Source organism: Xyrauchen texanus, chromosome 38, assembly GCF_025860055.1.
Source record: "Xyrauchen texanus isolate HMW12.3.18 chromosome 38, RBS_HiC_50CHRs, whole genome shotgun sequence".
NCBI lineage: Eukaryota > Metazoa > Chordata > Actinopteri > Cypriniformes > Catostomidae > Xyrauchen > Xyrauchen texanus.
The window spans coordinates 2,757,428-2,785,107 of record NC_068313.1 but is presented as its reverse complement, the minus strand read 5'-3'; the positions used below and the strand labels follow the sequence as shown (position 1 = coordinate 2,785,107).

At 40.1% G+C, this 27,680-nt stretch overlaps 1 protein-coding gene across 2 annotated transcripts; it reads left to right on the top strand.

Moving 5' to 3' along the window:
* Positions 1-739: 739 nt before the first annotated feature.
* LOC127631520 (cyclin-dependent kinase-like 1) lies at positions 740-26,945 on the top strand. Of its 2 annotated transcripts, none has more exons than XM_052109674.1 (10): positions 740-1,295; positions 4,385-4,579; positions 4,681-4,799; positions 8,307-8,379; positions 16,797-16,887; positions 23,765-23,965; positions 25,015-25,097; positions 25,184-25,240; positions 26,181-26,333; positions 26,525-26,945. In XM_052109674.1, exons 2-10 carry the CDS (start codon positions 4,412-4,414, stop codon positions 26,624-26,626), a joined length of 1,047 nt encoding a protein of 348 aa, XP_051965634.1. In that variant the 5' UTR covers positions 740-1,295; positions 4,385-4,411; the 3' UTR covers positions 26,627-26,945. The 2 variants fall into 2 exon arrangements, with proteins under 2 accessions (XP_051965634.1, XP_051965633.1); XM_052109673.1 differs by having other exon boundaries at positions 4,678-4,799.
* Positions 26,946-27,680: the final 735 nt, after the last annotated feature.

Genomic DNA, 27,680 nt, shown 5'->3' with positions numbered 1-27,680 from the left:
ATGCTTCACTGTTGAGACTGCATTGGACAGGTGATGAGCAGTGCCTGGTTTTCTCCACACATACCGCTTAGAATTAAGGCCAAAAAGTTCTATCTTGGTCTCATCAGAACAGAGAATCTTATTTATCACCATCTTGGAGTCCTTCAGGTATTTTTTTTAGCAAACTCCATGCGGGCTTTCATGTGTCTTGCATTGAGGAGAGGCTTCGTCGGGCCACTCTGCCATAAAGCCCCGACTGGTGGATGGCTGCAGTCTGCACCGGTAGTGGTGAACCTGCAGCAAATATTTAGCAACAATGAAGAGTTTGCCATAAATCTCATTTGCATGTGAAAATAATGAGTGGTGAATTTGCAGCAAGTTTGCAGGAACTGAGTGTATTGTATATTGTGTGTCATTTGAGACACAGCTTATGACTGATAGAGTGATGGAGGATAAATAGCATGTGGTAGAATTATCAAGACAACATAATAAAAATGTTTTTTTTTTTTTGTTTTTTTTTTTGTGAAATTACATTTAGATGAAATTTGAAACATACACTATTGTTAATTATGTTAATTTTAATTATGTTGTTCTCGTGATAGAGCAAGTCTCTAATGCACATGCAAATCTAATAAAAATCATAATTATGAAATCATAATATTATGTTTGAATTAGTCTTTATTTCCCTTTCATTTTTACCCTGCAGTTGGACTGTTACACTCTTAGCCTCTTACACTTTGACCAACACTAGATTGTAGGATTCGTTTTCAATAGTTATTGCAATTTTTCCCATTTCCGCACTTCACAATCAGAGTAGAAAATGCGCAGGTTCTGAATGGGCCTCAAAGACGATATGTGGGTCGTGTTGAATTGCTTTTAAAGGTAACTTACACGTCCACCAGCTCACATCCCGATCAGCCTCAAGTGTTCTTCGTGTTGTGGATACACTGAAGTACACTAAAGCAAGTGCAGCGCTGGACACGACCTCACCGCCTTTGCGTACAAGAAGACTTCTGAAAGGAGCCGCTGGAGCGAACAAATCGATGAATTACCCTGTAACATGTCCAGATATTGTGATTGATCGAGTGGAATGACGGCTTGTGGTTACTATGGCAAAGCTCTCTGGAAGACAATGAACGAGGAAAGAGCAACAGACAGACTGCGGGATTGCCTCTCATGAGGAATATTTACATTTGCTACTCTCATATAAACTGGAATGATATTCGGATTAAATGCAAAGATGAAGGACTGTTATTCTTTAACATGAGAAGAGAAACGCTTCGGAAATGTAATTTACGCGAGAAGACTTTCTCCAGGTAATGTGATGTTTATGCATTTGAGAGAACAACTGTCTACATTTTATCTTATTTGAATGCGAATTATTCCGATTATTGTTTGTGTCACGGCCAGTCATTGAAATGAAAATACACGTTTCCATAAATGTTTTAATAATAAAAAAAAATTATAAAAATAAAAAGTTTAAACAGTAATCACGTTATTATGCATCTACATATCAGTATAAAATGGAAAGTTGATTTTAAGATGGGTTTTTTTTTTTTGCAGTCAAACAAGATGTCATCTAAAACTGTATATTATAATTATCATAATTAGTATATGCCTACATGCAATGTTTATGATCATATTAATAAATATAGTACGTGTAATATTTATTTATCACACAACAGAACCATTTAAAATGACCTAGAGACATATTTTGTTTTATTATTATTATTATTTTTAAAGTAGTGAAAATTGCGGAAATGTTAAAAGAAATGGTGTCCAATTAGAGGACCTGCCTACACTTTATAAATGCAAATGCTAACCTTAAATCTTGATGTTAAGACTTGGAAAGAAATGTTCATATCAGTTACCCTAAAACTAATAAACAACATAGGCTATACTGATACTATAAAGTACATATTTGTATTTTTTTACATTGTGACATTATTTTCATGACAGTTACACACATACCCCTAATTCTAATTACTAAAATGCAAAAAAAAAAAAAAAAAAAAACAGAAAGAAGAAGAAAAAAGATGGTCATTATGATTTTCTCATTACCGCAATATAAAAAAGTATATATATTATTTACATTGTAATGCATTTTATACATCAAGGTAATAACCCCTTGGTACTCCCTATAATTTCCACTGATATTATAGAAAAAAAATCATAAAAAAAAAAAACACACTGTTATACAACAGCATCTTTTTACTGTAATACAGTAAAAATGACTCTGTTACAGTAATGAGAATTATCATTGAAAACAATGGAAATAGTAAAAGTAAAACTTCTGTACGTTACGGTAATGATCACTGTTTCGAAAATGTGTTTAAGTGTGCTGAAAATAATGTCTCAATGCAAAATAAAAAATAAATAAAAATACAATCATTATCATAATGGTTCTTAATGTACTCCTTTATATAAAATCTAATATCATAAATAAATATATATATATATATATATATATATATATATATATATATATATATATATATATATATATACATACACACACTCTGCATTCAGAAAGTATCCAGCATTTTTTAAATGCTTTAAAAAAAATAATTCACTTCAATCTTACACTCTGTACCCCATAATTGCAAAGCAAAATAAACCCAGATTTTTGATAACTTATTCAAGTTTATTAAAATGTATTAAAAAGACAAAACTGATATATCACATTGACATAAGTTTTCAGACCCTTAACTCGGCACCTTTGGCAGCGATTACAGCCTCAAGTATTTTGGGGTATGATCCACCAGCTTTGCACATTTGGATTTGGGGATTTCTGCCATTCTTCTCTGCAGATCCTCTCAAGCTCTGTCAGGTTGGATGGGGACTGTTGGTGGACAGACATTTTTAGGTCTCTCCAGAGATGTTTGATTGGGATCAACTCACTGCTCTGGCTGGGCCACTCAAGGACATTCACAGAGTTGTCCCCAAGCCACTCTTGCGTAGAGGTCTGCAACCTGACCCGGGTCAGTTTTTCAAGTAGGACTTTGGGTTAGGGTCGGGTTTGTAATTAATAAAAAAATAATCAGGCTTATTGAACTTGTTTCACGCACATGCTCTCACTCACAGATGCACGAATGAACGATTTTGGGGCCGTTCACACCGAATGTGTTTTTTGCACGCTTCTATTCTTTTTTTCCATTTTTTAAACATTTGCTGGATGATTGTCTTATATGTTTGCATAAAATATAGCCTATTGCATCAGTACTTGCTAGGAGAAGAAATTAGATGGTAAGCAATTTCAGGTTCGGGCTTAAAATCTGATGGTATCATTGGGGCTGGGTAGGGTACGGTCTCAGGAACCCTACACGGTTCGGGTTTCATTTTAAGGCCCGTGCAGACCTCTACTCTTGTCTGTGTGCTTAGGGTGATTGTCCTGTTGGAAGGTGAACCATCATTCCAGTCTGAGGTCCTGAGCGCTCTGGACCAGGTTTTAATTAAGGATATCTCTGTATTTGACTGTGTTCCTTCAACCCTGACCAGTCCCAGAGTCCCGGCCACTGAAAAACACCCCCAAAGTATAATGCTACCACCACCATGCTTCACCGTTGGGATGGTATTGCACAGATGATGAGTGTGTGCCTGTTACCTCCAGACATGACTCTTGGAATTGAGGCCAAAAAGTTAAATCTTTGTATCATCAGACGAGAGAATCTTGTTTCACACAGTCTGAGAGTCCTTTAGGTGCTTTTTTATGTCTTGCACCGAGGAGAGGTTTCCATCTGGCCACTCTGCCATAAAGCCCAGATCAGTGGAGTGTTGCAGTGATGGTTGTCCTTCTGCAAGTTTCTCTCATCTCCACACATGATCTCTGGAGCTCAACCAGAGTGACCATCAGGTTCTTTGTCACCTCTCTTACCAAGGTCCTTCTCCCCCGATCGCTCAGTTTGGCCACGCAGCCAGCTCTAGGAAGAGTCCTGGTTGTTCCAAACTTCTTCCATTTAAGAACTATGAAGGCCACTATTCTTTGGGAACCTTTTTTTTTGTAGCCTTCCCCTGATCTGTGCCTCGACACAATCCTGTCTCTGAGCTCTGCAGGCAGTTCCTTTGACCTCTTGTCTTGGTTTTTGCTCTGATATGCATTTTCAGCTGTGAGACCTTATTTAGACAGGTGTGTGTCTTTCCAAATCATGTCCAATCAATTGAATTTTCCATAGGTGGACTCCAGTGTAGAAACATCTCAAAGATGATACAGAGAAATCTGTTTTTTGCTTTGACAATGAGGTATTGAGTTTAGATTGATGCGAAAAATAAAGCATAGCGAATGATGTAATCAAATGAAAAACAATGGAAAAATATAAAAATATTGGTTTAAAGTTATTTATTTTAAATATAGAAACAATATATTTTGATTTTATGATTTTTTTGTCCCCCACTTGCTTGTTTGCAGGATATAACCCTTCATGTTCTCTCTGAGATGGATAAGTATGAGAAGCTGGCGAAGATTGGTGAGGGCTCATATGGGGTGGTGTTCAAATGCAGACACAGAGACACGGGTCAGATTGTGGCCATTAAAAAGTTTGTGGAGTCTGAAGATGACCCGGTCATCAAGAAAATAGCACTGAGGGAAATCCGCATGCTGAAAGTACGTAGACATTCTCTTCCACTGTTGTATTTCAACAAAGACATGGAAAAACATACTGCAAATTCTACTCATGCACTTTTCGTTTTATATCTGTGTAGCAGTTGAAGCATGTGAATTTGGTGAACTTGCTGGAGGTGTTCAGGAGAAAGAGACGTCTTCACCTGGTGTTTGAGTTCTGTGAGCAAACAGTTTTGAACGAACTGGACAGACACCCAAGAGGGTCAGTCACTCTTTTCGCTCAATCTTCCATTACATTTTGCCTGTTTACAATCTAAAGGTGAGAGCAGGGCTAGCTGTCACATGGGAAAGTTTCCCATATAGTATGTCAACATGCCCCACTATTCGGTAAAAAGGCCAACACAGGTTCAATGAACAGTGTCTATTTTCCGGGAAAATAATATTCTATAGTTTTTTGTAGCCAAGATTTTGTAAAAAAGATTTTTGTTACAACATTCCTGATATATACTGTATTTCTGGGTGCACTGCGGGCACTTTCATGTACAAGGGTTGAATTTTATTAAAGCAGATTTTAACAACTTATTTCTTTTTGCTATATGAAGGCCACACTAAAACTGAATTGAATACTTTTTAACAGACCTTCATCATTTATATTTGAAACTTTCTAAATGCCTTTGATGTACAGATTCGACTGTTTAGCCTTGTCTGAAACTATGAAAAAAAACATAATAAAAATACTAATTATTACACGGTTAAAGCTATGATAATCAAAACAAAGAGTAAACAAGTATTTATTGTGAAAATGATTTATAGCTTTTTCAAAAATGATGACTGACCCCACAGTTCTGACATCACCACCAATCCCAACCATTTTGCCCCTAACATTTTTTTCTTGTTTTTCAAAAGTAGTTTTACTTCTTCACCAAGCTGACAAAAGTGTCACTGAAGACATCATTTTTGAAGACATTAAATGAAAGAGATTAACCGTTTTCTTTTAAAATATTATACAAAATATATTTTCCATCAGCTTCATGGAAATTACACTGTGGTGGGAATATTTAATATATTAAATATATTTAACACATAGTTATATGTGAAGTCCTTTTTTATTTATTTATTTATTTTGCAGGAAAATGGACCATTTTGATTTGGTTTCTCCAAAATTATGTCAACAACATTAACATTGTCTGCCATTTTGCTCCCTAAAGCAGCTATGTTCCAGCTCACTAAACAAACTCACTTGTGAGCACACTGAATGAAAATAAAATACCAAAAATGCAGAACCGTAAATTTAAAATTTTATTTACAGCATACACATAATTTGCCAGTGGTAAATGTGAAGATTTGTAATCATTAAACAATTGTGTTAAATCAACTGCAATCAATTTCTTCAGCACCGCCAATCACTTCTGCACCTACTGATTGACAACGATTGTGTTTTCATTCGAAATACTGTCACTCACATACATCATCGTTTCAATGATTGGGTGTTTTTGTTACATGGTTCAACCCATTTGAGAGCTCGACCAATCATCAGATAGAGAAGCCGGCTTCCAGGTGGGATAGAAATCCATTGATTGAAAGCCCACTGTCCAATCAACAATCAGATCATTTCCCTCTTGTAAATAGCACTAATGAAGCTCCCATAGACCCCCAGAGACGCACGCCGTCTGTGATTGACCCAAAAGGACACAAATAGAGCCTCTTTTCCAATGAACATTGATCTACACACAACATCAATGGAACGAACATCGCAAAAATGTTGTGTGCTTTTGTTAAATTAAATATTGATTTGGGACCGTAATCATCTGAATTATAGAGAAGTTATATGCAATTTGATAAACAAGTCATTGCGCAATTTTAATGAAATATAAAGGGAAGCAGTGCTTCCCATGTTGTCTTATAGCAATCACTATTGACACGTACAGTATATATAATCCATGTTTCTAAGGCCTCAGGGAGTCTGTGATTTATCCTAAATTTAGAATAAATGTGTGAACGTATCGACGAATTATGATTTCTGCATGAAAATGTTTGCACGCAGTTACACACAAATAGTGAGTGAGACTGTGAGAGTCAGTCTCCATTATGGAATTTTAATGTACAAGGACTTATTTATTGTTTTACTCACTATTTTGCTGTATTTATTGGGATTTTATTGTGCAAATGCTTTATCTGTCCAATTTACTGGTTTGGATTTAACTCTCATGCATCTCTTGTTCTGATGTATTTATTCAGTGATATTTGATTTAAGAACGGGGAGGGGAGGGTTCATTTTATTTAAGATAATTGAACAGTCCAATTAGAAAAGGCAGAAAATGTCTCTATTTAACCAATTCTCCACTTGGGGGAAGGACAAGATGGACGACGAGTGTTTGGAGCACAGGGACAAGGTTGCTAGTGCTGTTTGAGTGCAACCAAAATCTTTCTAGAAAATGTATCCACTGTCAGCCATCTTTGAAACGCTCTCAGGAGGCTATTTCCAGTCTTGTAGTGCAGCTCCCATTTACTTGAATGAGCGAACACTGAAATCTCAATAACAGTTGGTCAATATTGCGATCAAAGAACATACAGTATTTCAAATCATCATTAAAATGTGATAATATTACAATCTTAAATTGTGCTTCTTTACATCAGATTACATTAAAACATATTTAAAGCTAATGCGCATGCACGTTTTCGAGTTGAATGACAGGCAATGTCTGTATCTAAAAGGTGATTGGTTGTTTTACCTGTAAGGCAGGACTTCCTTTCCACATCCGTTGACCGTTGAGCGCTAGAGCTTCTTGGTTGGGCATTCCAATTTGTCCCATTCATTTAAATAGAATAGAAGCCAGGTTCTGCTTAAGAGTTTCTTGCACAACATAATCCAGCCTCCATTGTTGAGGGAGGGGAGTTAGTTATGCTTTAGTACCTAAAACGTTATTTTTTGTGTTTTTTTTAATTTTTCTTATTTTTTGATCGTAAGCTTGTTTTTATGCTCTCTTTTAAACACAATGTTTCTAAAGGCGAAAGTATACTTTGGTTGTCCAAGTTGCTGAACGCTCCTCTCGCAGTATGTGTCATGCAAATTTCGTCATCAGCACAGTCCGTTCGTGGCCTAGATTTTCTGGACATGTGCACTGTCCTCGTCTGTGTGCATCATCAGCACATGTGCCTGCTGTTAACTGTACCAAAAGAGTAACACAAAGCAATTGTAGTGCATATGAGTCAAACACGTTCATATTCACTCACGGTCAGAAGAGTATACTTTGAAAGGCACGTGATTGATCGGGCGCAAACTGGTCTGGAAGGCGAAGTATACCCGTGCCTTCAGACATACAGTAATTTGATTGTGCTGTTGGCTAAGCAGGTGTAACACAAAGATTTGACTTAAGGAACAAAACCAAGAGAGTGAAAGGCTTTGGTCCAAGTCGGCAATCTGCTAATGTATCTGACTCAGGACAGTAGACAGAGTTGTATCAGCTCTTGTTCTTCAGAGCTGCTGAGCTGGTCAGGCCGCAAAAACTGGTGCCCTCCCAACACTCTCTCTCTCGCTTTCCCAGAAGGTCTTTCAGTTGTAACCTTAGCTGCTCCTGAAAACAAAGGCGCTGGTCGCCAGGCACTGCAGGCCCATGGTTACAGCAGATACAAGGGAGCTTTCTAATAGGTGGTTTGCCCTTTAGCGAACAAGAGAATTGAACTGCAAACCTGTCCTGTAGCTGTCAGTGTCTCAGCCAGCAGTCTTGGTCTTTATGTTAACATTTCTCCTTTTTCCTTTTTTCCTCAGGGTTCCTGAAGCTCAACTTAAGAGCATTGTGTGGCAAACTCTACAGGCTGTGAACTTCTGCCACAAACACAACGTCAGTGTGCACAACCTCTCTTTTTCTAGCTATCAATGTCTCATGACTGCTATGTTGAAAGACAAAATGTGTTCCATTGTGTTGTGTGTTACTTCCACTGTTTGTGCACCACCAGTAGGGTTATCAATAGATTATAATATATAATATATGATATTATATTACTATATTATTAATGATTTTCTGTAGTTTTTAACACAGTACATTTTTAATTTACCTAAATTTGCCTCTTATATATATATATATATATATTTCCATTTTAAAATACAGTATCTTTCATTCATCAAATTCAAAACCTGCGTCTTGTTCACTAACCGCCCACAATAGAGCACTATTGTATTGTAAAAGTATTTTTCTTATTTCTTTTTTTCAATGGGAATTTCATAAAATCCTTCATTAAAGAGTTTTAAACCATGAACATAACCAAACAGTTCCGAGGTGAATCCCAACATTGCAAACTTGGAAAAACGTTTTTGAAAATTTGACAAAAAGACCAACGTCTTTAATGAGGGAATTAAATACAATCCCATAAAGCATAGCGAATGATGTAATCAAATGAAAAACAATGGAAAAATATGAAAAAATTGGTTTAAAGTTATTTATTTTAAATATAGAAACAATATATTTTGATTTTATAGCAAAATATTCAGATATACACACAAATAAATACAACCCCTATTCCAAAATAATGCTAATAAAACAAAAAGGAGTGATTTGTAAATTATATTCACCCTTTGCTATACTGAAAGCACTACAACTAAACATTACATGATGTTTTACCTTTGTGAATTAAATATATATATATATATACATTTTAAATAGTAATTGTACTTTTCAAATCAGATGATTGCAACACCTCCAAAAAAGTTGAGACGGGCAATTTAAGACTAATAACAATTTGATTTAAAAAACAAGGTGATGTGAAACAGGTGAGGCAATCTTGTCATAGTGTATAAGGAGCCCCTAAAACAGTCCTATAGGCGGATCTTTTGTGACGTCATTGTTTATGTTTGTCGCGTTGCATCATGGGAATCATGTGGCAGGAAACACCGCTAGATACCTGTAATTTGATTGTTTTGCACGTTTGGAGGGGGATTTAGAGAAGAGGATGGTTCACTCTTGCTGTGTGGTCGATTGTACGGCTCGTTGGGGGCCTGATAAAAAGTTTTTTCGAATTCCCTCTGAAAAGGATCGCGAATTTTCAACAATTTTTCACCATAGTACAGACGCCATTGAAAGTCTCACACTGAACACAATTGAATTGGTACAACAGTCACTACATTTTCAATAAATAAATAAGAACACTGATCAATGAAGACTTACCCGGCTTTGCAGTCGCAGTGAGCAGTGATTATTTCGCCGTTCTCTTTGGCGATCACCCACGGGAGATGCGAATCACGCTGTGACTCTGCTTGGCCAGGTCTAACCTCTGCTTTTAGCACGATCACTGCTTTCTGTTTGGCAGAAAAGATCGGCCCAACTTTTCGAGAAACAAAATAGTCATAGGCCTCCAGACATTTGAAAGCCTTTAATCTTTGATGAGTGAAGGGTCCAGGGTTTTCTATTAAATAAGAATAAATGTCTCCCCAGCAGATTGGTGGCCAAGACATGGTCGAGTCGGACCAACGTTTTTTGTCATCCCAGATCTCATATGGGCTTTGAATAACTTCGATTTTGTCACCAATACAAATTTTGAGCTTCTCTCCAAACCTCCTCCGGTCTTCAGATGTTAAAGTGCTTCTATATTGTGGATTTCGCCCGCTAACTCTCTTGAAAGTGCTCGTCGCGTCTTTACAGCCCGCCATACTGTTTGTTTTGTTGCCACACAACCACTCGCACATGCGTACAAAGATGTCAACAAAGATCCTCCTATAGGAGCAAGGATCGTTCAAATCAGAAATCAGAAAAAGCTTTATTGCCAAGTACGTTTTTTACGCATACAATGAATTTGTTGAGGTGTTGTAGGTGCATTCACACAGTCTCTAATATATATGAACAAGAATAAAAATAAGCAATATAAATATACATATGTCCACACAGTATCAATTAAAAGTAAGTATAAAATAAAAGAGAGCAGAGTAGTGCAGTGAAATGTAGAGCCAGAGGTGGAGTGTGGAGAGTGTCAGGGTGGGTACCGGGCATTGTTGATAAGGCAAGTGGCGGATGGGAAGAAACTGTTCTTGTGGTGTGAGGTTTTTGTCCTGATGGACCTCAGCCTTCTGCCAGAGGGTAGTGATTCAAAGAGATTGTGGCCAGGGTGGGAGACATCAGCCACAATCTTTCCAGCAGGCTTCAGGGTCCTGGAGTCGTACAGGTCCTGGAGCGGCGGCAGATTGCAGCCAATCACCTTCTCTGCAGACCGGATGACACGCTGCAGTCTTCCCGTGTCCTTGGCAGTAGTAGCAGCGTACCAGATAGTGATGGAGGAAGTGAGGATGGACTCGATGATGGCTGTGTAGAAGTGCACCATCATTGACTTTGGCAGGTTGAATTTCTTCAGCTGCCGCAGGAAGTACATCCTCTGTTGTGCTTTCTTGATGAGGGCGCTGATGTTCAGCTCCCACTTGAGGTCCTGGGAGATGATAGTTCCCAGGTAGTGGAAAGACTCCACAGTGTCAATTGTGGAGTCGCAGAGGGTGATGGGGGCAGGTGCAGGTGAGGCTGAGTTCTTCCTGAAGTCCACAACCATCTCCACTGTCTTTAGAGCTTTGAGCTCTAGGTTGTTTTGGTTGCACCAGGTCACCAGGTGGTCGACCTCCCACCTGTAAGCGGACTTGTCACCATCAGAGATGAGTCCGATGAGGGAGGTGTCGTCCGCAAACTTCAGAAGCTTGACAGACTGGTGACTGGAGGTGCAACTGTTAGTGTACAGAGGAGAAAGAACGCAGCCCTGGGGGGATCCAGTGCTAATGGACTGTGAGTCAGAGACGTGTTTCCCCAGCCTCACGTGCTGCTTCCTGTCAGACAGGAAGTCAGTGATCCACCTGCAGGTGGAGTCAGGCACACTTAGCTGGGAGAGCTTCTCCTGGAGCAGAGCCGGGATGATGGTGTTAAAAGCAGAGCTGAAATCAACAAACAGAATCCTGGCATAGGTTCCTGCGGAGTCCAGGTGCTGGAGGATGTAGTGGAGGGCCAAGTTGACTGCATCGTCTACAGACCTGTTGGCTCTGTATGCAAACTACAGGGGGTCCAGGAGGGGGTCGGTGATGACTTTGAGCTGAGAAAGCACAAGGCGCATCACCACAGAGGTCAGGGCGACGGGTCTGAAGTCGTTAAGTTCTGTGGTCCTTGACTTCTTGGGAACAGTGATGATAGTTGAAGACTTGAAGCAGGCTGGCATGTGACATGTCTCCAGTGAGGTGTTGAAAATGTCTGTGAACACTGGAGACAGCTGATCAGCACAGTGCTTCAAGCTGGATGGGGAGACAGCATCCGGTCCAGCAGCTTTCCGGGGGTTCTGTCTCCTGAAGAGTTTGTTGACGTCCCTCTCATGGGTGGAAAGAGTTGTCACTGGGGTGGGTGGGGGGGTGGAGGGGGGTACCTTTAAGGTGGGTATTGGTGGGGGTGCCCCAGCCCCTGCTGAGGTGGGGGAGGTGGAGGTAATGCACTGTGGCTGGAGCTGTTGGGATGTGTCATGAGGGATGGTTTCAGGATTGGCCCTTTGTCTTTCAAAGCGGCAGTAGAACTCATTTAGGTCGTTGGCTAGGCGACGGTCGTTGATGGCCTGGGGGATTTAGGCTTGTAATTGGTGATTTGCCTAAGCCCTTTCCAGACAGATGCAGAGTCGTTGGCTGAGAGCCGGTGTTGGAGCTTCTCAGAGTACCGTCGTTTAGCCTCTTTCACCGCCTTGCTAAACTTGTACTTCGCCTCTTTAAATCTGTCTTTGTCCCTAGTCCTGAAGGCCTCTTCCTTATCGAACCTTAACCTTCTGAGTTTGGCTGTAAACCAGGGTTTGTCGTTGTTGTAACTCACCCTGGTGCGTGATGGAATACAGCAGTCCTCGCAGAAGCTGATATACAGTGGGTACGGAAAGTATTCAGACCCCCTTAAATTTTTCACTCTTTGTTATATTGCAGCCAGTTGCTAAAATCATTTAAGTTCATTTTTTTCCTCATTATTGTACACACAGCACCCCATATTGACAGAAAAACACAGAATTGTTGACATTTTTGCACATTTATTAAAAAAGAAAAACTGAAATATCACACGGTCCTAAGTATTCAGACCCTTTGTTCAGTATTTAGTAGAAGCACCCTTTTGATCTAATACAGCCATGAGTCTTTTTGGGAAAGATGCAACAAGTTTTTCACATCTGGATTTGGGTATCCTCTGCCATTCCTCCTTGCAGATCCTCTCCAGTTCTGTCAGGTTGGATGGTAGACATTGGTGGACAGCCATTTTCAGGTCTCTCCAGAGATGCTCAATTGGGTTTAAGTCAGGGCTCTGGCTGGGCCATTCAAGAACAGTCACGGAGTTGTTGTGATGCCACTCCTTCGTTATTTTAGCAGTGTGCTTAGGGTCATTGTCTTGTTGGAAGGTGAACCTTCGGCCCAGTCTGAGGTCCAGAGCACTCTGGAGAAGGTTTTCGTCCAGGATATCCCTGTACATGGCCGCATTCATCTTTCCCTCGACAACCAGTTGTCCTGTCCCTGCAGCTGAAAAACACCCCCACAGCATGATGCTGCCACCACCATGCTTCACTGTTGAGACTGTATTGGACAGGTGATGAGCAGTGCCTGGTTTTCTCCACACATTCCGCTTAGAATTAAGGCCAAAAAGTTCTATCTTGGTCTCAATAATCTTATTTATCACCATCTTGGAGTCCTTCAGGTGTTTTTTAGCAAACTCCATGTGGGCTTTCATGTGTCTTGCACTGAGGAGAGGCTTCCGTCGGGCCACTCTGCCATAAAGCCCCGACTGGTGGTTGGTGCAGTGATGGTTGACTTACTACAACTTTCTCACATCTCCCGACTGCATCTCTGGAGCTCAGCCACAGTGATCTTTGGGTTCTTCTTTACCTCTCTCACCAAGGCTCTTCTCCCCCGATAGCTCAGTTTGGCCGGACGGCCAGCTCTAGGAAGGGTTCTGGTCGTCCCAAACGTCTTCCATTTAAGGATTATGGAGGCCACTGTGCTCTTATGAACCTTAAGTGCAGCAGAAATGTTTTGTAACCTTGGCCAGATCTGTTCCTTGCCACAATTCTGTCTCTGAGCTCTTCAGGCAGTTCCTTTGACCTCATAATTCTCATTTGCTCTGACATGCACTGTGAGCTGTAAGGTCTTATATAGACAGGTGTGTGGCTTTCCTAATCAAGTCCAATCAGTATAATCAAACACAGCTGGACTCAATTGAAGGTGTAGAACCATCTCAAGGATGATCAGAAGAAATGGACAGCACCTGAGTTAAATATATGAGTGTCACAGCAAAGGGTCTGAATACTTAGGACCATGTGATATTTCATTTTTTCTTTTTTAATAAATGTGCAAAAATGTCAACAATTCCGTGTTTTTCTGTCAATATGGGGTGCTGTGTGTACAATAATGAGGAAAAAAAATGAACTTAAATGATTTTAGCAAATGGCTGCAATATAACAAAGAGTGAAAAATTTAAGGGGGTCTGAATACTTTCCGTACCCACTGTATGACGTCACAGCCTCTGTGTAATCATCTAGACTGTTTGTGGCAGTCCTGAACACATCCCAGTCAGTGGTGTCAAAACATGTCTGGAGATCCTCCACAGCATCACTGGTCCACTTCCTTGATGTCCTCACTACAGGTTTGCAGAGCTTTAGTTTCTGCCTGTACGCAGGAATCAGGTGGACCATGACGTGGTCAGAGTTTCCCAGTGCAGCACGGGGGACGGCATGATAAGCATTCCTGACTGTGGTGTAATAGTGATCCAGAATGTTCTCCTCTCTGGTCGGGCATTTAATAAACTGTCTGAATTTAGGGAGTTCATGAGTGAGGTTTCCTTTGTTGAAGTCACCAAGGACAATAACTAAAGAGTCCGGGTTGGTCCGCTCCACACACAGTATCTGGTCGGCGAGCATGCGCTGTGCGGCCTGCACGTTGGCCCACGGCGGGATGTAAACACCGACCAGAATGAATGAAGCAAACTCACGGGGTGAATAAAAAGGCTTACAGTTTATGATGAAAGATTCCAGGTCAGGAGAACAGTGCTGCTGGATCACTGTCACATCGTTGCACCAACCGCTGTTGATGTAAAAACAGATTCCTCCACCTTTAGTTTTGCCGGAAAGTTCCGTGTCTCTGTCCGCTCTGTAAATTTGGAAGCCTGCCAGCTGCAGCGCAGAGTCCAGTATTAATCCACAAAGCCACGTCTCCGTGAAGCACAAAACAGTAGATGAAGAAAAGTCCCTGTTTTTCCCCAAAAGCAGTTGTAATTCCTCCAGTTTGTTGGACAGTGAACGCACGTTAGAGAGAAATATTCCCGGTAACGGTGTGCGTAATCCTCGCTGGTGAAGACGCACAAGCGCACCAGCCCGTTTCCCTCTCCTTCGGCATTTCACTGCTTGAGTAAAGGTGAGCGCACCTTTGACCAGAATGTCTAAAATTTCCAGTGTAGGGAGAAGAAAAGTAGGACATAAGTCCTCTGGAGTTGTACCCCTTATGTTCATGAGCTCATCTCTGGTGAAAGAGCTCCTGGTACCGACGCAAAAAACAGAGTTAAAACACAAAACAAAACAAAACAACGCACATACACACACCGAGGCGGCCGTCTGTGGCGCCATCTTGTGATCATTACCAATGTCAACTTGTCAATTTTCCAACAGATGCTTCAGCAAATAATCCAGCACTTTGAGAACAATGTTCCCCAAAGACTAATTGGGAGGAGTTTGGGCATTTCACCCTCTACAGTGCACAATATAGTTAAAAGTTTCTGGTCAAATATTGGTGCGTAAAGGGCAAGACGAAAACCACTTCCTAATGTGAGTAATCTCTGATCCCTCAGAAGCCACTGTCTTAAAAAACATCAATCATCTGTAATGGATATCATGAACATGGGTTTGGGATAACTTTAGTAAACCTTTGTTAGTCAACTCTACTCGTCGCTGCATCCACAGATGCAAGTTAAGATTTTACTATGCAAAGGAGGTATGTACACATTTTGGAGCAACATATACTGCTATCCAGCACCATCTTTTCCAGGGACATCCCTGCATTTTCATGCAGGACAACTTCAAACCACATACTGCCTGGATTACAAGTGTGAGCAGAGAGTGTGGGTGCTAGACTGGCCTGCTTACAGTCCTGATCTGTCTCCAATTGAAAATGTGTTGCGTATTATGAAGCGCACCATCTGGCAAAGAAGACCCCGTACAATTGAGTATCTAAAGTCCTGCATAATGGATGAATGGTGAAAATTCCACTTTCTGAACTTAGCAAACTTGTGTCTTCAGTGGCTAAATGCTTCATAAGTGTTATTAGAAGAAATGGTGATGTTTCACAGTGGTAAACACTCAATTGTCCCAATGTTTTTGGAGTGTGTTGCAATAATCTGATTTGAAATTACTGTACATTTATACAAAATAAAAAAAGCAATGAAATTCACAAGGAAAAACATCATATAATATTTAGTTGTAGTGCTTTCAATATAACAAAGGGCGAATATAATTACAAAAATAACTAATTTCTGAACTGCAGTGCTAATTCAAAATATTGGCGAGTTGTCTGCCCCGCCCCAGACTTGAAGCTCTTGCGGGTTTCCAGAATGAGGACATGCAACAGGAACGAGCAAAACTGAAAATGTCTCCAATATGTATCCTTGTTTTACTACGCCTCTGGTCATGGTGGTTTTTAGATTGATGGCGAGGCTTTTTAGGTCGAGTTGAATCTGGCAATCCGCCGGTGTCAAAATACTATTGGTGAGTGGGCAGTGGGCGGGATCACACAAGCCAAAACATAAATATAAATATTCATGGTCACTTTCTGCATTTTAAAGAGGTGATTCAGGTTCCAGGATCACAGTGTCAGAGCATTGATGTACAGTCCCAGTATGCCAGATCGAGATACAACTGAACACTCAGAACTGACTTGTAGTTGTGCCATGCAAATTAGCAATCAACACAGATTTTTTTGCCGCGTGTGCATCTTTGCCTCATTTGCTCAGGTGCTAAAAGAGTGCAGACAGTGCGTGCAAATAGACAATGCTGTCAGAGGACCCAATCCTGGTGATGCTAGTGGCAAAGTAATTGAACACCAAAATACTAAAAATGGCATGCACATCCAAAAATGGATACATGTGTGTGCAGGATCCAAAATAAAATAAAAGGAAATGAAAGGAAAGGAACCGCACACCATCACATTGATTTTGACAGCCCTATTTTTTACACAGACAGAATAAAATGTGCCTGTCTTTGTGTATCTCTAACAGCATCAGTATTTGTGTGTGTTCATCAGTGTATCCATCGGGATGTCAAACCAGAAAACATTCTACTGACCAAGACGGGTGTGATCAAGCTGTGTGATTTTGGCTTCGCTCGCATCCTCAGTAGGTTTCTCTCTCTGTCTCTCTCTTGCCCACTCACTCTCTAGTCATTTATGTGTATTTAGCATCTTCACTTGGTATATGACTTATTTATATTTCCTCCCTACATCATCTGTCATGCATCCTGAGCTCACTTTCAGGGCAGCGTAAAGCTGTACAGATGCATTCATGCACTCAGGCTCTGCTTACATGCATCACTCTTGGGTTTCAGCATATTGTTTCTATAGGCTAACACCAGGTCGATCCATCAGCATGTTGTAATCCTTCTGTGTGATGTATGTGTAACTCTATGTCTATATGGTTCAGTGACAAATAAGAATGTCAGAGATGAGAAGCAGAAATCTTGCTGAAAACACGAGTGTCACGTTTGGAGAAATGTAATCTTTGGGCCTCATTCATGAAACACGAGCAGAACTCATTTTTGTGTAAGTTGTTCTGCAGGAACATTTCTGATTCATGAAAGTTTTTGTATTTTCAAAATGTTAGTTGGTACGAACAATGAACAAACTTTCTCAGCCACGCTCCATTCCAAAACCCTGCCCTCCAAAGATGATTTTGAGACCAAAAAATGAGCAAAAGAGCTGCTTTGTTTGTTCCTGTGGCTGTCAAACTCAACAGTGGCACAATAGCGCCCGCAACTAATAAACATTATGAAACATAGTTTCAATTATCTGCTTCAAATCTGCTCAGTAAAAAAAGAAACGTCCTCTAACTTTCTACTGCTTTTATTTTCAGAAAACTTAACATGTGTAAATATTTCTATGAACATAGTAAGATTCAACAACTAAGACATGTGACTAACAGAAATTGAATAATGTGTCCCTGAACAAAGGGGTCAAAATCAAAAGTAACATTCAGTATCTGATGTGGCCACCAGCTGCATTAAGTACTGCAGTGCATCTCCTCCTCATGGTGGCCCTAGCCCTCACCCTCCGATCCAACAGGTCCCAGACGTGCACAATGGGATTGAGATCAGGGCTTTTCACTGGCCATGGCAGAACACTGACCTTCCTGTCTTGTAGGATATGTTTTCTTGTTGTTAACGATCATTCCTTCGATGATAAACGTGAGTCCGACCATCAACCCTGCTGAGACAAAACCATGACTCGTCAGTGAAGAGCGCTTTTTGCCAGTCCTGTCTGGTCCAGCGAAGGTGGGTTTGTTGCCGGTAATGTCTGGTAAGGACCTGCCATTCAACAGGTCTACAAGCCCTCAGTCCAGCCTCTCTCAGCTTATTGCGGACAGTCTGAGCACTGATGGAGGGATTGTGCGTTCCAGGTGTACCGTTCCCGTGCAGGTGTTGTTCCACGTGGTTTGCCACTGCGAGGACGATTTTTGCTACATCCTCAGACACGTTCAGGGAGATGAGCAGGAACCCTGGGCATCTTTCTTTTGGTGTTTTTCAGAGTCAGTAGAAAGGTTGCTTTAGTGTCCTGAGTTTTTTTAACTGTGACCTTAATTGCCTACCGTCTGTAAGCTGTAAGTGTCTTAATGACGTTCCACAGGTGCATGCTCATTAATGGTTTATGGTTCATAGAACAAGCATGAAAAACATTGTTTAAACCCTTTACAATAAAGATCTGTAAAGTTATTTGGATTTTTACTAAATTATCTTTAAAAGAATGATATTTTTTTGCTGAGACCATATGAGAACGAGCAAAATGATTGAGAGGTAAAAATCGTCAATGTCAGTGGTTTGCAGACACATGTTTGTTTGTTGTTTACAAAGTCTACAGCTGTCACAGAGACCGGTGAGACATCTCAGGACACTTATTTCATTAATATCTTTAAGGGAGTTGAAAATTGTTTTTGCATAATTTTCCATGAAAAAAATAATATCTTACAACACCTTTAAAGGTTTAATTTTCTTAGATGGTTTGGTGTCAACACCCAACTGATCAGTCTAAAATTAATAAATCTTCCCATTGATTAAAGCATTTTTTTTTTCAATACAAATCTTTCGCATGAACATTAACCAATGTAACACCAATGAAATATTGAAATGAACCATGTGAAAAAATACAGTTAAAATGTAAATTCATATTTTTATTCTTTTCAAGCTCATTCAAGCTTCCTCTGAACTTTGACCTTGGTAGTTCTATTCTAGAACTTTTTATTTTCAAAATACAAGTTTTTAACATTGATAACACTGTAACACTTCAAATTGGTCACATATATCATTGAGGGGAATCCATTCATCTAAGAGTGAAGTTTAAGTGTTTTTATAAAATTGTGATTCACCCTCATTTAAATATGTGACCAATTTGAAGTCTTACATAAAATTGGCACCCAGTGTGGGGCCCGAACCCATGACCCTGAGATTAAGAGTCTCATGTTCTACTGATTTAGCTAGTCAATATAATTCAGCATGAATGATAATCCGAAGCATAACAAGGCAATAATCCAAGTGGGTGACATCAATAGACGAATACAGTCAAAGTCTAATGTGTAATCCAGTTGAAATATCCTCAGCATTGGATGAACAACAAAGCACAATAAACCCTCTAAAAAAAACTACAAACAATGAAATAAACAAATGAGAGCGAACATTGAATCAAGTAACAAAATAAGAAACAAGCAGCAGGCAACTTAAATTGAGCTGTAGAACACAAGATGTTCCTCAACATAGGGCTTTGGTGTAAAGAAGCTATAGTTGAGCAAACACTCATATGCTGTGTCTTGTTTCGAAGGCTGCTTGCTAGGTAGGACACGTCCTTTGAAGGCAGCAGTATACTGAGTGTCCTCCTTAAATGAGAGTTCGAAGGACAAACGGAAACAGAACTTATCATGGTTGCTATGACAGCACGCCACTTTTTAACAAGTGAGAGCGCTCTGGAAGGTAATGTATGACAAAATTTTAGGAGAGTTATAATGATGTAGAGAGAAAAGAAAATACATTTTACAGGTGTTCTTTTAGCGTATAATACTTTAATTTAATAATATATTACTATAGTCGTACATATGAAATACTCTGGATTCGTCTACTGAGGTACGTGAACTTGGGAATTAACATTACTTGCATTTGAACGTCCGTCCGTGCGTTCACTGGCGTCCTCTATACTCTGCGGGTTCGCATTCGTCACTTAAACCACGCCTGCATCATACGCCGGAACTCGACTTTCTCTCGAGAACGCGCGGACAGCCGTTACCGGAAGCCAGTGATTGTTGTTTATAAAGTTATAAATATGGATATTTTTCTTACAAAAATGCATTGTTTTACCAGTTCTCAAAAGTCTTGTGAACAAATTACTTACATTTTAAGTTTTTTCAAAAACCATGCATAAATGTTATTTTCTCAAAAATACAAACCTGTACACACATGTTGCTCAGATATTATTGTAGCCCAGTTTGTGCAGAATACAGTGTTATCAGACATTAGTCATTAATGTGTTTTTATGCAACTGAAAAAAGGATAAAGGGTCCACCCAAAAATGAATATTATCCCATAATTCACTCACCCTCAAGCCATCCTTGTTGTATATGTCAGTGTCTGCACATACAGATTTATCCATGTATAAAGAGAGAGCGGGCAAAGTCATTCTTGAAATACCTTCAGCTTTAGCAAGGAGGGTTCGTCCTCTCAGAGATAGATCTCTCTAACCACAAATTTAATTTCCTCTTAGCTTTTTCAATAACTGGGTCAAAGTTCAATCTGCATCTGACTTTACCTTCTTTACATATGGATACACCTAGATAGATCACCTTTGACTTAACTGGAATACCGCAAAGAGAGAGAGCAGGACAGGTTTTAATAGCTAACAACTCACATACAGGTCCTTCTCAAAAAATTAGCATATTGTGATAAAGTTCATTATTTTCCATAATGTAATGATAAAAATTAAACTTTCATATATTTTAGATTCATTGCACACCAACTGAAATATTTCAGGTCTTTTATTGTTTTAATACTGATGATTTTGGCATACAGCTCATGAAAACCCAAAATTCCTATCTCAAAAAATTAGCATATCATGAAAAGGGTCTCTAAACGAGCTATTAACCTAATCATCTGAATCAACTAATTAACTCTAAACACCTGCAAAAGATTCCTGAGGCTTTTAAAAACTGCCAGCCTGTTTCATTACTCAAAACCGCAATCATGGGTAAGACTGCCGACCTGACTGCTGTCCAGAAGGCCATCATTGACACCCTCAAGCAAGAGGGTAAGACACAGAAAGAAAGTTCTGTACAAATAGGCTGTTCCCAGAGTGCTGTATCAAGGCACCTCAGTGGGAAGTCTGTGGGAAGGAAAAAGTGTGGCAAAAACGCTGCACAACGAGAAGAGGTGACCGGACTCTGAGGAAGATTGTGGAGAAGGACCGATTCCAGACCTTGGGGACCTCGCGGAAGCAGTGGACTGAGTCTGGAGTAGAAACATCCAGAGCCACCGTGCACAGGCGTGTGCAGGAAATGGGCTACAGGTGCCGCATTGACCAGGTCAAGCCACTTTTGAACCAGTGGCTACAGAGAAGCAGCACTGGACTGTTGCTCAGTGGTCCAAAGTACTTTTTTCGGATGAAAGCAAATTTTGCATGTCATTCGAAATCAAGGTGCCAGAGTCTGGAGGAAGACTGGGGAGAAGGAAATGCCAAAATGCCTGAAGTCCAGTGTCAAGTACCCACAGTCAGTGATGGTCTGGGGTGCCATGTCAGCTGCTGGTGTTGGTCCACTGTGTTTTATCAAGGGCAGGGTCAATGCAGTTAGCTATCAGGAGATTTTGGAGCACTTCATGCTTCCATCTGCTGAAAAGCTTTATGGAGATGAAGATTTCATTTTTCAGCATGACCTGGCACCTGCTCACAGTGCCAAAACCACTGGTAAATGGTTTACTGACCATGGTATTACTGTGCTCAATTGGCCTGCCAACTCTCCTGACCTGAACCCCATAGAGAATCTGTGGGATATTGTGAAGAGAAAGTTGAGAGACGCAAGACCCAACACTCTGGGTGAGCTTAAGGCCGCTATCTAAGCATCCTGGGCCTCCATAACACCTCAGCAGTGCCACAGGCTGATTGCCTCCATGCCACGCCGCATTGAAGCAGTCATTTCTGCAAAAGGATTCCCGACCAAGTATTGAGTGCATAACTGAACATAATTATTTGAAGGTTGATTTTTTTTTTGTATTAAAAACACTTCTTTTATTGGTCGGATGAAATATGCTAATTTTTTGAGATAGGAATTTTGGGTTTTCATGAGCTGTATGCCAAAATCATCAGTATTAAAACAATAAAAGACCTGAAATATTTCAGTTGGTGTGCAATGAATCTAAAATATATGAAAGTTTAATTTTTATCATTACATTATGGAAAATAATGACCTTTATCACAATATGCTAATTTTTTGAGAAGGACCTGTATATCAAAATTTAAATTTAAGCCAGAAGCTTTGGAGAAAAATGTAATGTATTCAATAGCAATTGGAATCTGTGATTCGTCTTTTAAAAACAGGGTAGTGTCATCTAGTAATACCCTGCAGACAACTACTCAAAAAAAGGAGGAGGTGCAGCTAAAACAAATCAATAAGGGGATACAAGGCAACCCTGACAAATTCCTCTTGACAATTCAAATCTAGGAGTGTGCCCGATTTAAGATTGATGGAACAATTGGCATTATTGTAAAGAGTTCTTATAAATATACAGAATGGATCACCAAACCCAAGCTTTTTAAGAGATAAATAAACTCATGTTCTAGAGAGTCAAAAGATTTGTAAAAATCTTCAAAGAAAATAAAACTGTCATCATCGACTAATTCGGTATAGTCTAATAAATCTAAAACAAGTCTTTTTGGCATAAACCCTGATTAGGTCTCATCAATAACAGAACTCAGGACACATTTAAGTCTTTTGGCCAAAATCCAAGCTAATATTTTATAATCATTTTTAAGGAGACAAATAGGTCTCCAATTATCTATCAGAGAAGAATCTTTTTCAGCAGTGCACATGTTAAAGCTGATCTGTGTTGTACTTTTGTTTGTAAATCTAACATCTTGGAATGTCTGGTATTCTCACTTTGTGGTCATGTACATTTGTTGAGGAATATGATATCATTTGTGGATGTTCTGTAAGCAGGTTCCTGGTTAGACAAGGAATAACAGCTTGGAATTGTGGAAGGAGGATTGTGAAGGATTGTCATCAGTGGTGGAATTAAGCAGTTGGTAGATCTGAAAAGATTTCAATCCAACTAATTTTATCCTGAACCATAAATATAATTTTATAAAAAACAAAATTGATAGACTCTTTGCCGATGTAACTTTTAAAATACTTTAAAGTGTATCCAGTGTATTATGATGCATGCATGGATGTCTCTGGGCTAAGCCCCAGATATCCACTGACCCTAAAAATGCCCTTTCAAAAAAATGGAGCGTTCTGGAAAACTAGCCGCAAACTTGCCGCTCATTATTTTCACATGCAAATGAACTTGTGACTCGCCACAAATGTTTGCCAGAAGTTTGCAGCTCTTCACTGGTAGTGGTGAACCTACTGCAACCCTTTGGCAACAACTGACAATTTGCCGCAAAAGCTCATTTGAATATGAAAATGATCATTGGCGAATTAGCAGCAAGTTTGAGGCAAATTTGCAATGAACTCCTGATTTAATAACTTGCAGTATTATTTTTCTTGTCATATTTACATCAACAGCATGTTTTAATTCAAACCGTTTCATTTTCACCATGATGCACTTTTCATGTTCATCATGTTTTTGTTATTGTTGACAAAATTAAAAAACATCAGCGAACATTTTCATCAGTAATTTCATTGACAAGATTAACACTGGTCAATGCCTATATGAACTGCATTTTTTAAGTATTTTTGAATAACTTCATAGATCCAGACCAACATGTTTGTGTCATTGAGTGTGTATGTGTGTGTTTTTGTGTGTTAGCTGGTCCAGGTGATGATTACACTGACTATGTGGCAACTCGGTGGTACCGGGCCCCGGAGCTCTTGGTGGGAGACACTCAGTACGGCCCCCCTGTGGATGTCTGGGCTCTTGGTTGTGTGTTTGCTGAGCTGCTGTCTGGAAATCCTCTTTGGCCAGGACGTTCAGACGTGGATCAACTGTATCTCATTCGACAAACGCTGGGTACAGACAAAGACTGGACAAAGACTTTTTGTAGAAGCATTAGAATATTGTAGAATATAAAGCGGGGGAAATCAGGAGGCAAACGAGTTGGACAGGTGGGGCAAATTAACAGATAAAAATGCAAAAGAGGGGTCTGGAACAAGACAGAACACATGAAGGAAAACAAACACAAGACCAAATCAAAAGCTAGAGCATAGGTGACAGGATCCTGACACTAAATAATAACTCAACAAGAGTGTCGTGAACCTGACACTACCCAATCTCCATGGGACGAATTCCATGCGTCCCAACCTGACCACAAATAAACAAACATGACAAAAGACACAAATAAGTTAAATTGATGGGGGAGGGAGGTAGGGAAGGATGGGCAGACTAAACAGTCCAGGGCGAGGCTGGCGGAACAGTCCAGCGTGGAGCAGGAAGACAGGGAACAGACCAGAGTGCCGGCTGGACAGACCAGAGGGGGAGGGGGCAGGCGGCAGGGAGGCAGCTCTAGGAAGGGGGCAGGATCAGGTGTTTCAGAAGCGGGGACGAGGTCAGGCAGCCTTGGAGTAGGAAGAGGACCAGGCAGCTCCAGAGCAGCTACAAGGTTGGGCAAGGATGAGGACAGGGTAGGCGGCAGCCGCTGGGGAGAGGACAGGGTTGGTGGTGGCTGTTGGGGAGAGGACAGGGTCAAGGGTTGCAGAGGAGAGGGCGGGCGCCTCCAGAGGGATTGCATCTACAAGCGCGGGCACCCCTAGGGGAGCTTCAGCGGTGAGGGTGGGCACTTCCAGGGGTCAAAAAATGCCTAGACACAGTAAAATAATGAGAATTTTGTGGGGAAATGTGTGTAATTGTCATGAAAATAATGTCATAATGCAAAACAGCTTTTGATAAAAATAGACCATGTTCTATTTTTTTGGAGTGAAATGTTATCTTGAGATGTTTTCATGCAATACATCTATAGATTAGTTGAGTGATTTTTCCATCGGCTCGGGAATTTTTTAAGAAGGTTCTTAAAAAGAAAGGTAAAGACTGGCTCTTAACCCCTGAACTTTGACCTCTGATAGGTGACCTGATCCCACGGCATCAGCAGGTGTTCCGGTCCAATGTCTTCTTTAGTGGAGTCAGCATCCCCGAACCTGATACCATGGTAACACAAATACACAAACGCACAAATACATGCATAAAGCCTTGTGAAAGTGTCTCAAGACTGAATTGTTTTGTGTTCTGATGCAGGAGCCACTAGAGAAGAGATTTCAAGGTGTTTCTCCTCATGCTGTTATTGTCATGAAGGTGAGCTATTAATAGTGACGTATAGGCATCACAATGCATCATTTTGGCTAAATTCAGCTAAATTAGAACCAGATTAATGCATATTGTGTTAAAGGAATATTCTGGGTTCAACACAAGTTAAGCTCCAACAACAACATTTGTGAAATAATGTTGATTAATATTATAGTATAAATCACAGTAACAGGAGCACATTTGCAGTACAATGAGTTCAACAGTTTTTAGGCGTGTTTCCTGTGGCTTAGCTACAGGAAGTGCAGGGCGGGCCTTCACCTATGACAGGTGCTTTTTGGGCCGAATTAATTTGCATGGTGCAAAAGAACAAAGTTGCATGTGACTGTAACATTAAATGTTTGTAACATGCTATTTTACAAAGGAGTGTCTAATTATGTGCTAGTGCAGTGTTTCCTAATCTTTTTTGCTGTAAGCAGAGCCAGAGTGGGATTCATATTCAGCCTGGGAATTTCATGTCCAAGTCCGTTTCTGTCATTCAGGATGTCCACCACCATTAACCTTCACTGGTTCAGTTTGCAGCACATGGCCAGTATAATTCCTGAAACTTCTCAAGGAAATCATCATGGTTGCAACTGGAAGAATCTTCAGAGATATTAATACAAGAATGTAAAAAGATATGTGACCAAAACGCTGTTAGATATTACAGATTTGCAAGCTATACGACAGAGTGCATGAGCATTAGCTTTGACTTTTGTGACATTGTGGGGACAATTTGATGGTCCCCATGTGGTAAACAGCTTATAAATCATACTAAATGATGTTTTTTGAACATGTAAAAATACAGAAAGTTTCCTGTGAGGGTTAGGTTTAGGGTTAGGGGATAGACTTTAAAGTTTGTACTGTATGAAAACCATTATGTCTATGGAAAGTCCCCATAAAACATGGTAACACAGTGTGTGAGTGTGTGTGTGTGTGTGTGTGTGTGTAGTCTTGTCTGGTCATGGATCCCTCTGGCAGACTGTCATGTGAAGAGCTGCTAGAGCTCCCATACTTCCAGGAGGAGGGTTGGACCGGTTGGGGCAGAGAAACAGATCGACCTGGACGACGCTACGAGAAAGGCTCTAGACGTAGAGCTCCCGGGGTACAAATCAACATAAAACAAAATATTATGTTAATGAGTGAATTTCATGAAACCCATCCAGAACTCCAAAATCTAAATAAAGAATATGTTGCATAAAGTATATGAAGCCTATTTTACGACTTTTATGATTTATGAGTTGTACCTCACTTAGTTGACTACTCATTGACACAGAGCCAAATTGTGTTTTCCAGCCTCAATACTTCCCACAGCTGACCAGCAGCAACATCTCACCAGCACCTGAACTGAAGAATAAACACAGGCACAAACATGACCACCATCTACCAAACATCTGACCCCTGCACCAGTGCAGTTGTGTTTCTTAGGGCACATATGCTTGCAGTGAATAGCGTGTCACTGGTGCATTTATTGCAAGCAAACCACAGAATAGTTTGAAGGACTGACATTTTAGACTGTATTCATTAACTGTGTTACTGAAGTAGCTTTTGCAACACTTACTGTATTCAGACTTAACCTGTATTGATGAGTTGATCAAAATAGACACGGGACCTGGTATTCTGTATGAAAGCAAAAAGAAAAGCTTTCAAAAGCAATAATTGTCTGCATGTTTGATAGCAGTTATTATACAGTTTTGTGTGCCATCCAGACCGTAACATACTGCTTTTGTGTTGTGGATAAATAAAATAGATTTTCTAGTTTATTTGTTTTCTTGTCAATTTCTTTTGTATTTTCCTTCTACAATAACCTATCTTAACTTGATCTCAATTCTCAGCAGAACAAAATACAATACTTAATGCATATAATAACAACTAACAATATGATCTTGCATAGTTAGCATTGCAAAATAAATAGGCTTACTGTAGTAAAACCTTGGTGCATTTAGATTACAATGGTTTTTACTACCAATACCATAGTTCATATATGGTATATGGTATAATTTCAGAAATATATTTCCTCCCTGTCCTCCAAAAGGGCTCCGTAACATTGTAGTCACAACTTTGTTTTACTAACATTTTGACTTAAACATTTTCACATTGAAATAATGTAAAGGAATAGCTTTTTCCTTTCTTCCTTGAAACACAAAATGAGGTGTTAGGATGAAGGTCTGAGCTTTATACTGTCAAGCTCCAAAAATGACTTCACTTGACATGTGAACAACTATTGCTTTAATGATTTGAAACAGAACAGAGACAGTTTAAACAATGTTGTTTCAGTTTTTTCTCAGTGGGTCAGAAACAGTATGTATACAGTATGCTCCAGCTCTCCAGTCATTAATATTCCACATGAGACAGTGACACTCGGCTTGACTGATTGTCTGCAGCTCTCATCAGATTACCGGCTGCTTGAGTGACGTCCAGTCCACAGTGTGCTGGCACTGACCTAACCTCA

Bases quoted from the DNA above. Each gene is read 5' to 3' on its own strand.
- LOC127631520 (XM_052109673.1), top strand. From the start codon at position 4,412: ATGGATAAGTATGAGAAGCTGGCGAAGATTGGTGAGGGCTCATATGGG. The intron at 23,966-25,014 runs GTACAGACAAAG...GACCTCTGATAG, and splicing joins TCTCATTCGACAAACGCTGG to GTGACCTGATCCCACGGCAT. The intron at 26,334-26,524 runs GTACAAATCAAC...TGTGTTTTCCAG, and splicing joins CTAGACGTAGAGCTCCCGGG to CCTCAATACTTCCCACAGCT.